Source organism: Eulemur rufifrons, chromosome 14 (genome assembly GCF_041146395.1).
Source record: "Eulemur rufifrons isolate Redbay chromosome 14, OSU_ERuf_1, whole genome shotgun sequence".
In the NCBI taxonomy this organism is placed as follows: domain Eukaryota; kingdom Metazoa; phylum Chordata; class Mammalia; order Primates; family Lemuridae; genus Eulemur; species Eulemur rufifrons.
The window spans coordinates 14245936-14259036 of NC_090996.1; the positions used below are offsets into that span (position 1 = coordinate 14245936).

At 56.2% G+C, this 13101-nt stretch overlaps 1 protein-coding gene across 1 annotated transcript in view; it reads right to left on the reverse strand.

Annotated features, from left to right (window-relative positions):
* Positions 1-13101, reverse strand: part of SDK1 (sidekick cell adhesion molecule 1) — an 860282-nt gene that overhangs the window by 66327 nt on the left and 780854 nt on the right. The window contains exons 33-35 of the mRNA XM_069486624.1: positions 5432-5567; positions 4636-4695; positions 2589-2690 (exon numbers count right to left, since the gene is read on the reverse strand). Coding sequence (XP_069342725.1) covers positions 2589-2690; positions 4636-4695; positions 5432-5567 — 298 coding nt within the window. The remainder of the gene's footprint in view (positions 1-2588; positions 2691-4635; positions 4696-5431; positions 5568-13101) is intronic.

The following is a 13101-nucleotide window of genomic DNA, read 5'->3' on the forward strand; positions in this document are numbered from 1 at the left end:
GTGATCCCTCTGCACCCCCGTCCCAGCTACACACTTGGGGCTGGGTCAGGGTTTGGTCAGCGTGGATTGAGAATGGACAGAAATCCGTGGACCCTGCTTTGCTCTATTTTGTTTGTTTTGAAGGCCTCACGGTGTCAGAGTTCCTGGGGACTTTCAGACCCTCTCGTCCTCTTGCAGGGCAAACAGATGAGCTGGAGCCGAGGTATGTGGACAGATACCTCCCTTTAGGATCCTCTCTGAGCTCCTGGGCCCTGGGGTCATGCCATGCTCTGCGCTTGCAGCCCTGCTTGCGGACGCCTGTTGGAGCTCTAGCGACTCGGTCCTTTGTGCCTCTGGGTACTGATGCCCGGGCTGTGCCTCGTCACTGTCCTCCTTCCTTCCTTTCTATGTTTGCTCTCTTCTCTCCCTCCCTCTTACTCCCTTTCCTTCCTGCTTTCTTCCTTTCCTTCTCCGCCTCCCTCCCTCCCTGCCTCTAACATTCCCAGGATGTGTGCCATGTTTTAGGGGTACACTGGTTATGGGGTGAATCGGGGGGGCCCTGCCCTTGTGGAGCTCAGAGGGAGTAGACCTCTCTCAGCGGGAGGTGCAAAGAGCTGTGTGTACAAGGTGCTCTGGTTCTACCAGGGGAGAGAAGATAGCCGCTCCTCCAAGGGCTGCCTAGAAGCTGCACTGCCCGGGGGCATGGGAGTCCTCCCAGGGTGGAGGGGAGGGCAGTGGTTCCAGGCAGACCCGGCTTGGTATGGGGCGCGGTGCCTGCTCGTGAGGGGGAGCAGCCTGGGGGTCTGGAAACACAGCCCTGCCGAGCGTCCTGAGCCCCCTGACCCTGGCATCCTCTTCCTGGGGTGCAGGCTGGCCAGCGAGCAGAGCCCCGTCATGCCACCCTGCTGCCTGCAGTTCAGGAATGGGGGTCCCAACTCCCCGTCCTGTGCTCTCTCATTCCACTGGCGTGGCCCACCCCCTCCCCCACCTTGGCAGCCAACTGGGGCCCAGCTGCCTGAACAAGACCGGAGAGCGTGGAATTTGCCATGGCCACCACTGGCTGCAGAAGCCGCCTTTGCTATGGTTTGGACATGGTTTTTCAGACCCTCCAAACCTCATGTTGAAATTTAATCCCCAGTGTGGTGGCGTGGGGAGGTGTTTGGGCCATGAGGGCAGATCCCCGATGGAGGGCGTGGTGCTAACCTAGTGGTAACGCGTTCTCACTTTGTTAGTTCCTTAGGAGCCAGGCGTTGAAAAGAGCCTGGCACCTCCCTTCCCTCTCTCCTGCTTCCTCTCTTGCCCTGTGATCTCTGCACACGCCAGCTCCCTCCCCTTCCACCATGAGTGGGAGCAGCCTGAGGCCCCCCAGAAGCAGATGCAGGCGCCAAGCTTCCTGTACAGCCTGCAGAACTGGGAGCCAAATACACCCCTCTTCTTTATAAATTCCACAGCCTCAGGTGTTCCTTTATAGTGACACTAAGCGGGCAAGACAACCGTCTCCTGATACACTTGCACTATGCCTCCAGGGTCCCTTCTCTGCCTCAGTGGCTCTCCTACAGCCAGGCCCTCCCTGCTGGAATGCCCACCTCCCACCTCGACTGCTCTGAGGAACGCCTTTGAACAGATTTTTGTGCAAAGAGAAGCACAAATAATGTATTCTCCAAATGTCACATTTCACGCATCCTCATCTGTATGCAAATACTGCTTGACCATTGCAGAAAAAACCTGCTAAGCTAACCCTCCATGCTATTGATTGGCTTATAACAATAACCTTTCCAAATTGCAAAAGGTCACCTGATGTGTTTCTATCTGGCAGCCCCACAGCCCAACCCTCCCTCCGGCTGCTCAGCATTTCCTGCCAGGCTGGGCCTCTATCCTCGGGGAAATTCTAATTGCTCTGAGCCGGAAGCATCACCCATGGAAATCTGCACCTTCGGATCTGAGCAGAGACACCAGGCTGCACGCCAAACCCGCGGAACTCTTCAAAACCATCCACCAAGGAGGGGGGGCAAGAGTGGGAGGGTGTTGCTCCCGTTAGCTGAGTCACGCTGGGCCAGAAGGACAGGGCCACGGCCTGATCTAAAACCACGACACTGCGCCTCACGGCAGGTTAGCCACACAGAAGTGTGATTCCCTCGAATCCAGCTCAGGAGTCACATCTCATCTCACAGGGGTAGAAGCAGCGATCCACGCGGCCTCACGAGGCCTGGAGGATGGGCTGTTACCAGGAGATGGGCCACGGCCGAAGCTTAGCCAGGGCTGGATGGCTGGTGAAGTATAAACCTCTACCCCTGACAGGTGACGAGGTCCCACGTCACACACCGGATACCCACCGGGTTAGGAACAGCGCTCTTGTAGAGCAAAGCCATGATGAATATCAGGCTCCAGACAGTGACAGAGCCGAAGGCTTGTCAGCCACTTTAGCTGTTAGGAAATTCCAGTGCCGGCTGAGTCATCTTTACCAGCCGGTGACATGGAAACCTCTGGCCCCACCAGCAACACGTTACAGGAGGGAGAGCGCCACCTGGCACCTGAGACTCCTGGCCACAGGGCAGCCGGCTACTCCAACCGCTGTTGCCGGCGGTGGGGTTGAGGTGCGTGGAGCTTACCTGCCTCGCCGACGAAGACCTCCACGGGCGCGCTGGCTGGGCTCTCGCCGATGATGTTGTAGGCGGTCATGATCACTTCGTAGCGCCTGTACTTCTTCAAATCTACGGGGTCAAAGGAAGCAGAGTCAGGACCACCCTCCACCCTTAGATGGTTCCAACAGCCACACTTTCGGAATCAGCGCCCTCCCAGGAGGGGCCGGGGATTGGCTTTTCCATGGAGAAGCCTGTGAAATGCCTCCACCCCCTGGCAGGGGCACCCCTCCTCCTCCTCCTCCTGTTATGAATCCGGCGCCCTCACCATGGCGAGGAGAAAAGACTCATCCCAGCCTGCGTTCGGGTGAAAGGCAGCACGAAGCTTCCTCTGCTAAAGTACAGGACTGAGATTACAAAACACAGTACGGGCCTGCCTTTTGGTCCAGAATCTCTCCTTAAAAGTAAGAACAGCTGGAGTAAGATTCTGGGATTTAAAAAAAAAAAAAAAAAAAAATTAAAGACACTGGTAAACCAAAGGCCTTTGAGTTTTTAATGACCATGTCCTGGAAGAAAAGGGTATGGGCAGCTGCACAGAGCGGGTGGCCAAGTGTGGGCTCTGTACTAAGTGACAGAGCAGAGTAACTGACCTTTAAGTCAAAATGTTCTGGAAGGTTCTCCCACTGGTTAATATTGCTTTGTGGGACTTGGCTTTTGTGAGGCTCTGCATGTGTGTCTGAGCACCTGTGTGCTGCTATGGATGGTGATGCAAATCAGGCCTTTGGACCGAGCCTCCCGCAAGCTGTCACCTCAGTGGAGCTCCAGGGAATCAGACCAAGGGGGTCCTTCCGTCACGGGGTCCCAAAAAGTGTTTCCCAGGTTCTGCCCACGCCGCTGAGCCAGGATCCAGCCCCCAATGTGCAGCACCACTGGAGCCTTACAAACACCCCATGGGAAGGGGCTTCCTAGAGCACGCTGGCCTGGCGTGTTAGTCTCAACTCAGGGACGTGTGTGACCACAGAGTCCCGAGGAGAAGGGTGGACGGAGCCAGGCGAGTGTGGACGTGGCACAGCCCTGAGGGCTTGGGCCACCCCTCTCTGCTTTTCATAACCTGTGACTGAGAGCCCTGAGCTCTGGAACCCTCCTGACTAGAACCTGGTTTAACCTTAAACTCTCTAAGTTGCTCCTCCACGAGGGGACGTGTGGGAGGGTGGCTGGTCCCAGGGGGACTTCAGCAAGTGCGTGTGATGGGAGTGGTGGCAAACGAGTGAGGAGCAATGGGGGTGAGTTGCACAGATGGCACAGGGACAAAGCGCCACTTCGGGAACCAGCATGAGGGCAAAGCCGACCTCGGCAGGAATCGGGCGGGCCACCCCGGGTGGCGGGAGGCAAGAACAGGATGGTGCTGACAGCCAGAAGGATGCCCTCCCTCGGGGGACTCTGGGACCGCCAGCCCCCTCCGCTTTCTAATCCAGCCAAGTTCTCAAAAGGAAGTGAATCACATGACGGGTCCCCCTTGGCCCTGCACTTGGACCTTGAAATGTACCAGACAATGGGACATTGCACAGCTTTAAAAAGGACATTCTGACACCTGCTGCAATGTGGGTGAACCTTGAGGATGTTATGCCCAGGGAAATAAGCCCGTCAAGACAATGTGGATATGCTCAATGCTGCTCAACTGCCGACTTCAAAATGCCTAAGAGGGTGAATTTTTTGTTATGTGTATTTTACTGCATTAAAAAAGAGGCAAAAAAAAAAAAAAAAAAAAAAGAAGAAGAAGAAGAGAGATAGAGAAAGAGAGAGAAGGGAGGAGGTCTTGGTCAATCTGACTTCCGTTTCGGTCCCAAACTCAAAGACCAGATGTCAGTAAATCTCCCCAGCTTCTGTTTCTAGAAGTTTCTTTTCCTGTCTCCCTGGAGGTTCTGGTATGTTGAGAAGCAGAGTTTGAGAAGGGGAATTCAAGAAATTAGAGCCATTCATCCAAGCTGGCTTTCACTTGGTCCCCTGAGAGGCCACCTGGCGCTGGCCAAGCGCGCTCCCGGGCCATGGGCGTCCCTTGCAGGCGGTGCCCACTTACGTGTTAGTTCGTACGTTGTTAGTGCGGAGCTGCTGTTCACCGTCCTGAAGCTGCTTTGGGCTACCGGGTGAGCAAAGCAGAGAGGCAGTTAGCACGCGGGGACGCGGTTACTGCAAACGGTTACAGCAGGTACAAGGGGACGGTGCAGCCTCACTCGCACGCTGTCTGGGCCCCCACGTGGCACCTCCCAGGGCAATCAATGATAGACCGCGCTGCCACCCACGCTCCCCACCGGCCCGCTGGGGTTACAGCACTCCTTTGTAAAACAGCAAGGCAGCCCAGCCGAGACAGGCAGGGCTGTGCCCGACCCTCTGATTCACTGGAACATATTAGTATTTAGCACAACACAGCGCCAGTGGCACCAGGGAAGACACGGATGTCAGTTTCTGCAGGGTGCCCTGGGGCGGGACAGCTGCCAGCTGGCTCCAGAAGAGGCACTCATGACCAGGTGCAGGGGCCCAGCTGTGCTGTGGGGCCCTTCTATTTTGTTGTGCTTTGATTTTGCGGCAAAGCCCGGGGAAGTGCTCATTGCTGTCTGGTCACCAGCAAGGGACACCTTTGGGGCATGCCCAGAGTGCACAACAGCTGAGTGGCCGCCTCACACCTGCACCCCGAATGCTCCTGGTGGGCGAACCACCTGCCTGTCCCCCGAGGGCAGGGCTGCCTGTCCTCTTGCTGCCTGCCCGGCATTTCCCACCAGGACGTGCACAGAGCGGATGCCGAGGGAACCTCCCTGCCCTGCCTGCAGTGACCGAGGGGCAGTACCTGCACCAGGACAGAGGGGACAGTGCCTCACCAGTGAGCTCGGCCCGCAGAGCTGAAGGGCTCTTGAGCGTCTTGACCTCGGTGCCGGGCCCAGCCTCAGACTCCAGCTCCCGGTAGTAGATCCTGTATCCCTGCAGGAGGCCGTTCAGGCTTTCGTCCCTCGGAGGCTGCAGAGACATCACACCCACTCAGCCACGTGGAGCCAGCCTGGGTCCCGGGCTTGGTGACCTCCACCCCGTTTTACTAGCCAGTCACCCAGAGGGATGTCACCAGCTCAAAGGACAGGGGTCAGATTCATGAATGGAGCAGTGATCCCATACGCAGGTACGGCTCCTGCCTGGGCACAGCCCCACTTCTCCTGGCCCGGAGCGTCTGACCCCTGTGCAAATCCAGGGGCAGAGGGATCGTCATCCAGCCGGATCATGCCTGAACCCCCAGTATCCCCTACACGGGGTGCTTGCCAACTCCCCGCAGCCCTCCTCAACTTTGCTAAAAGGTACAAGGATCACCTGTCTGGCTGGCTGGCTACAGCCCCAGCTCTGAGGGCTCCTGCCGGCTACCATGGACCAGGGAGGGAAATGGTGCCACCAGGCATTTGGATACTTTGGGTCCAAATTCTCCACGGCCTGGGAGGTTGGCCTGTTATCTTGGGAGGGACTTTTCCATAGGCTTTTCCTTTTCTCTCTTTACCTTTCACTGGCTATTGGACTTTGATGTCAGGTGAGTCTCTTGCTCTCTTGCTTTTTGCTTTTTCCCTCTGAGGGCTGCCAGGTTTGCTTGTAAAAATACAGGACACGCAACTAAATCTGAACCTCAAACTCACTGTTCTGAATTCAAATGTAACCGGGCATGCGGCACTTTCCCTGGACGCCCGCTGCCTCCCCTTTCCTGACGGCCTTCCACTGGGTAGCCTACAGGTGGAAATGTTTTTTAAACCCCCATGAGAACAGCTGGCAAAACACAACCAGAAGTGAACCAGCACAGAGGACACCTCCAGGATGGGGTGTGCCTGGGGCAGTAGAGGGTGAGAGCAGCAGGGTCCCGGGGGGGAGGGGCAGCCACCCCACCCATCCATACCCTCCTGTGACCACTGACCACTTCCCCAGCAGAGACCCCTGCCCCTCCCCCACCACTCGCTGGCTCAGCAAGTTCCTGGGACTCATCAGGAAAACAGAACAAAACCCAAACCTGACCCGGGAGCTGCGAGCTCAGGAAGCCAAGAGCTGGCAGCAGAGGGAGGGGGAGGATTGTGGCGCAGCCCAGAGCTGGGCCAGGGAGCAGGAGGGGGCTGGAGCCTCTGCCGTGGCTCCTTTTCTCTTCCACCGATTTTGAGATGAAAACCTTCGTGTTTGGGACGCCTTGCGCACCCAGCAGTGGAAATCACAGGCTGTTTGTTTGTTCTCCAGCCCAGCCACCCCTCCCTGCCCCTCCCTGAGGACCAGGCACTTCAGCCCTTTCCTTAAAACTGGCGGTGCACACAGCATCGTTTTCAGATTTTCCTCCCTGTGGAGTCTACAGAATCATTTTCAGAGCAGCTTTTAGATTTTCAGGTTTTTTACCCCCACTCTTTAAAACTTGGTTCCCTGTGCTAAGGGTAGGCGCCGTTCAATATCGAGTTGAACTGCAAATTGGTGACAGATATGTGTTGTTGTGAGAGCGTCACAGCAGATGTGGAGACAGGAGGAAACACTGTGTGTGTGTGTGTGTGTGTGTGTGTACATACATAACATGTGACACACACACGCGGACTCACATAACCACACAGGGGTGTTCCGGGCAATTTGCTGTTTCAACTCTAGTCCTGGTTTTCTTACTGGCTACAGTTGAGACTGAAATTGAAACCCAGATTCTGTAGGGAGTCCTCCTTCCAACACAATTGCTAACCACATTGTAACTGAAAGCTTATTTAACCCCCTTCTTAAAAGAAATGCAATGATGGAAAAGTTGGAAAAGTAGGCATGTAAGAGTAAAAAGAGGCAGTTCTCCACACGCTGTCACTTTTTTCAGAGAAGGTGGAAGAAGCAACATCCACACTGAGGCACAATGAAGTGCTGACTCGGCCAGCCCCAGAGAGTCCAGTGCCTCTGTCCCCTGTGACTCAGGCCGCTGCACAGATGCGGCCCCTCAGGGAGGGAAGAGAGCTCTGTGGCAGGGTCTGGTCTGCAGGGAGGGGCAGGGCCACCAGGAAGCTCCTCTCTGGCATAGCTGGACCTGACAGCACACGCTGCACCCCACAGGGGGCTCAGGGCATCTGGCTGAGTAAACGCATGAGAGTGCTGAGCTCCGCACCGCAGGGGAAGCAGTTTCAGCCTTGCCATCTCCCTGGGTCTACAGATCTCCTGAGCTGTGATGTGCAAGGTGCCACGGGACTGGGTAAGAAAAAGACCCTGGAGCCTCAGAAAGGGAGTGTTCACTGCCCACGGCAGAATCGGAGGATAATGTGGGAGGAATGGCTTTGAGCTGCCCTTGAAGGAGGAGGGAGCTTTGCTGAGGGGAGGAGGGCTGGCCCTCCACGAGATGGGCCACAGCACCTCGGGCAGACCCATCGGGCAGGAGTGAAGGATGTGGAGGGTCGGGGAGGTGCCCAGGTGGTGGGGCAGGTATGGGGCAGGTATGGGGCAGGCACAGGAGGAGCAGCCAGGTGAAGGGGGACAGTCCTCGGCCTGAGCCAGGGCTAGCCCAGGTCCCATGTCACCCCACGTGGGTGGACTCCCAGAGGGATCTGCAGCTGGACTCAGGAGAGTGGCCAGAGTAGAGCTTCCTCCACGCCCAGTGAGGAGCCATGCATGGGCTCGGTTGGTGCCCTGGGCTGCTGCTCCTCCTCGTCAACAATGAGTCTTGTGGAAATGCACAGGTGGAGCCCTTTGTCCCCTTTGCCGAAGGAGAGACAGCAGAGGCTTCCAAGATCCTAGGAGCTTTTGACTTCCCTGGGCCCTGACAGGCAGAGATATGTGCCCTGCACACTGTGCGCCCGGAGCCTGCTCTCTCCGCTCAAGGCTCTGGTCTGTCAGATGGCCCAGGCAGTCCTGCTGAGTGTCCCTGGGCACTGTCCTTGCTCGGTCATGCTGGCGGGAGGTGGGAGTGGCAGGGGTCTGGGCAGTGCAGATGAGAAATCTCACGCTCCCATGTCTGGGGTCTGGGCTGACTGGAGTCAGCAAGAAGGGAGCGGCGAGTGGGCAGATCAAAGGCTTGCAGCTGGGTCCCCGTAAGTGCCAGCCAGCAACCTCACCCCAAGGTCACCTTCAAAGCCTCCCTCCCCGTCCCAGATTATACTCGCAGCAGCTTCAGGCACTCAGACCTCAGCAGGAAGATTGCAAAGGCCTCTGGCCAACTCTACAGACACGGGAGGCAGAGATAGGATTACAGCGAGAGCAATTTACTTTTAGGGGAGGAGGAAAGCTTGGGCTGGGGGGCACTGGATTCAATTTACCAAAAATACCAAATAAGCAGGAGGTTGGGAGGTTGGAAAAATAAAAATGTCCTTGCTGGGGCCCCAGTGTGGATCTGTAATCGGCAGCAAACGCACTGCCCCCCACTTCCCGTCCACACGTCCTGGGGCTGGAGACGGGAAGTGGCTGAGGGCTGATCTGGGACCCACAGATATCTCTAGCTTTAGAGACATAAGGAGAAGAAGCCAAGCCCCTTGCCCCACAGGCACAGTGGCCACCAACCACAGGGCTGAGGTTCACGTTTGGCCAACGGGTGAGCTGACGGCTGTTTGCACCAGAAATCCCAGAGCACCTGAACAGTCAAAATGTCTCAGCAGGAATCCTCCAGGCCCAGGGAGGGGATCACATGGCCGGACAGCCCCGAGGGCGGCTTCTCTAAGGGTCCTGGCCCCTCTGTGAGCTCCCATCTTCCTGGTGGGAGCTTCACTTACAAAGGCCCAGTGAGTCACAGAGACTGTCCACACACGGTTCTGAATTGGGCTCAACCACACTTTCCATTCCTGGAGTTAGGCTGAACCTGTCTGTAATTCATGAAAGAAGCCACCGTGGAGGTCCTTGGAGGTGTCAGTAGGGCGGCTCCATGTAACAGGTGAGGTCGAGGAGGGATGGGCTGAGATCAGGCTCTGACTCGAGTCCTGGCGCTGTCACCACCTGTGCGCCTGGGCTGGCTGCTCAGCCCGAGTCTGTAGCAGGCAGCAGTCTGGCTACGTGGTCTCCAGAGTACTATAGGACCCTAAACAGAAGCTTCCCTTTGCACCCCCAGACCTGTCTCCCAGCCCTCAGCCCTGATCACGCTCTGCCTAAAGCTTCTGAATCAGCAAATGCCCCGAGTGCAAGGCTGTGTCTGGGCCTTGCTCATGTCTACACGCCCACAGCACCTGCGACAGGCCTTAGACATGGCAGGAGCTCAACCGATGCTGTGCATGAGAGCTGGATTTGCTGGAGTCCAAGACAACCCCACCTATCCTTAATTTCTTCCCGGACTGGCCATGCACATGGGCAGTGTGAAGGGAACTGGAACCCCTCCCGAAGACGTCTCCCCTCTGCCTACAACACATCAGAAATTCTACCAGCAGGTTCTTTGGGGGTCCTGCTACCTTTCATTTTTCAAGAGCCCCCTGCTAAATGCAGATGAGGACCTGGGGCTTAGGGAACGTGCCCAAGGCCTCATGGCAAGTACCAAGTAGAGCTGGCCCTAAAGTCAAAATCTAACCCGACTGCCACGATCTCCTGGGCAGCCGAGCTTCTAGTTCACATTCTGGCAACTTCTGTGTCCTGGAGAGTACAACAGGGATTCCCTGTGGGATTCAGTCCCAGTGGTTTAGTGGAGCTCGGGGGCTGGGGGGCCAACGTGCCTTCCTTAAGACACAGCATCAAATACCAGCGACTTCCTGCTGAAATATTTTGCCTGGCCTGCGGTGCCTGGTGCCTGGTGCTCTTCTCATGGCCTTCTACGTGGGGAACCCTGTCCGTCCTGCAGTGTGTGCAGTTGCCCCCCACCCCCATCTTCCTACTGATGCGTTATAGAGCTCGCCACACGAAATGAAAGCTAGGTTTTGCGGTCTGTCTCGCACACCTCTGGGGCTCTGTGCCTACCCAGGGGCTGGCTCTGTGGATGACGGTGCTAGTGAAGAGATGAGGAAACAACCCACAAGATGTGTTCTGAACAGGCCCCGGTGCCTCCCCACCCCTGCCCAGGCAGCTGAGGCTGCCTCTTAGGAAGGTGCCCGTTGCTACCGGAGTCCCTCTTCTGCTGAGAGCTTCGTGCATGATGTAGTCTATTGCTTAGGACCTTTTTCTTTGCTAAAAAACAGCCTCAAAACCCACTTAGAGAAATCTGCAGCAACGTGAGGGGCAATGCTTTTGAGTGGCAGACTGTACAATCCACTGGAAGTTTCAGAATAGCCAGCTTGAATGTTGTGATCAATTCAGAAACATTAATGTCTATTATGAGCTGTACTCAGTGCGAACACAATACCACCACTGTCTAGAATATACCTTCAAATCTGTAGATTTCAAACAGAGCTGGACCCCAGGAAAGGCAAAGATTGATTGTCCTACTAAGAAGAATCAAACCTGACAGATTGCCTTGGGGGGAGGCATTTAAATGGGTCTGCAGCCCTAAAATTACAGCTGGTGTTTGCGTTTTTAAACAAATTACTAAAAAAAAAGGTTTACAGGTGAAACATTTCATTTGGAATGCAAATCTATATTTAAACCTAGTTTCTTTTTCTTTGTTCTGCTCGTTCTGATTTAGCAAATTACTCATAATTTTAATTATCCTTCAATTGCCTGGTGGTTGACAGGCATTTATTTCTACAATACATCATATTGACCACCTCCTGCTCTGGGCTTCTTGCAATTAGTTTGTTCTATCGGGCTCTGGAGGGGGACAGCTGATGGACACACAGGCCAGGTTGCTTTGCTGCGGCTCTTCCCGGAGCAGCCCAACAGCCCCGGGGGATGGGGAGCCCTGTGCTAGTGAGAGGCAGGGCGCTGAGGCTGACAGCGGGGGACAGGGACGTGTTCATAGCCCTTGTTTGAGGAGGTGACACGTCCCAGCCCTGATGCTGGCTGCCTTTACAGAAAAGGCGCTTACCTATTTATTGGCAGGCCGCTGCCATGTCTACAAAGAAAATGCTAATTTTCTGGCAGAATTCAGCACAGTACAAAGGACCAATCTTCTTTCAGTTGATTGTGTTAGTGGAGGGTGGGCAACAGAAGTGCTGGGGACCTTGGATTGCCACTTTGAATGTGTCTCACCTCCTACAGACCACACTGGTGGAAGTCTGGGCTGAAGCTCAGACCGTGGAGATCTAACAGACCAAAGATCAGAGACTCTGTACGGGACCTCAGAGGTCACCTTTGCGACCTTCTGTTTTTCCAGAGGAGGAACCTGGAGGCAGAGAGGCCTCTCAAGGTCCCAGCTGCCCAATGGCAAATTGGGGGACTTTGTCAGCTTGGCAGTGGCTCCCCAGCTGACCGGGCCGTGGCTTCCCAGAGGCAGGGAGGGGCCCAGGCTGCGTTTTCTTGGTTCCTGCTCCAGCCCCTACACTCTGCAAACCTAGACAGGGCCAATCCACAGCTGTGAATTTCTAATTTCACCAGGAGACACTGGGAATGTCTTTTTGTCCCCTGCAAAGGTTCCCACTCTATCCACAGCAGCTGTCGCTAAGTGACAGGAAGGAGGTGAAGTGGCCATGGTTCCTCTCTCCACTGGTGGAGGAGACTATGCACCCTTAACAGAAACCCAGTTGTTAAACTCCTACCCCCATTGCTCACATAAGTGCAGTATCAGGTGATTATATTTCAGGTTGAATGATATGAAATTGCCATTGCTGCCACTGAAGCATGGTCAGATTACACGTGCTATAGCCTAACACGCAATGACACCCCCGAGTCCCAATAAAACAGAGGGAAGCTGGGACGTCAGAGGTCAGAGTCACCAGTCGGACGGTCCAGAAAGCACCTTCTGGTTGCCCCACCCCCACAGACACACCGAGCCCTGCGTTTGCAGCGAAGCTCCTCCCAGCCACTCCTGGGAAGGCTGCGTGGGGACAGAGCTGAGGGGGCTGGGGCTACCCACTTGGCATTTCGCTCTCCGCTCTGGGTCCTCAGCCCAGCCGTAGCCCCCGCGGGGTCTCCAGAGCACTCCTTGCTCCTCCCATCCTTGCCCAGCCCTGGGCTGTACCCTTGTGCCTGCAGGGCTGCGCCTGCCCAGACTGCCCCTCTGCAGGGCCCTGTGGCAGCATCCTCTAGAACGAGCACCGTCATGGCCTCTGCAGGGCTTCGGCACATCCCTGCCCCTGCGCCTGGCTCCCCTCTCTTCCTTTTCCGCAGGAACTCCTCCCGGCCTCCGCCATGCCAGCATGGTGTGTGTGGTCAGGACGCCCCCTCGGCTCTCCAAGACCATGGCTCCCGTCTTGGTTGTCAGCATCACTGAGGTCCCTCCCCGCCCTGACCTCCCAGACCATCTCCTCCTTCCCACTGACTTGGGCACCTTGTCATTCTCCTTGACGGTATCAGCTTCGAGAAAGACTCTCTCATCCACACAGACCACCCTCCCGACCCCCAGCTCCCAGAGGCCACTCCCAGGCTGACCCTGACACTGACACAGACCACAGTGCCCCGCCACCCCATCCCATGGCACTCCCTGTTCCCTGGCACAGCAGGCACCCCCCCCCCCCACTGCCCCGCCCCACCAACACCATCTGGCCTCAGGAACGTCCCGTTGGCCAGAAACTTCGACTGC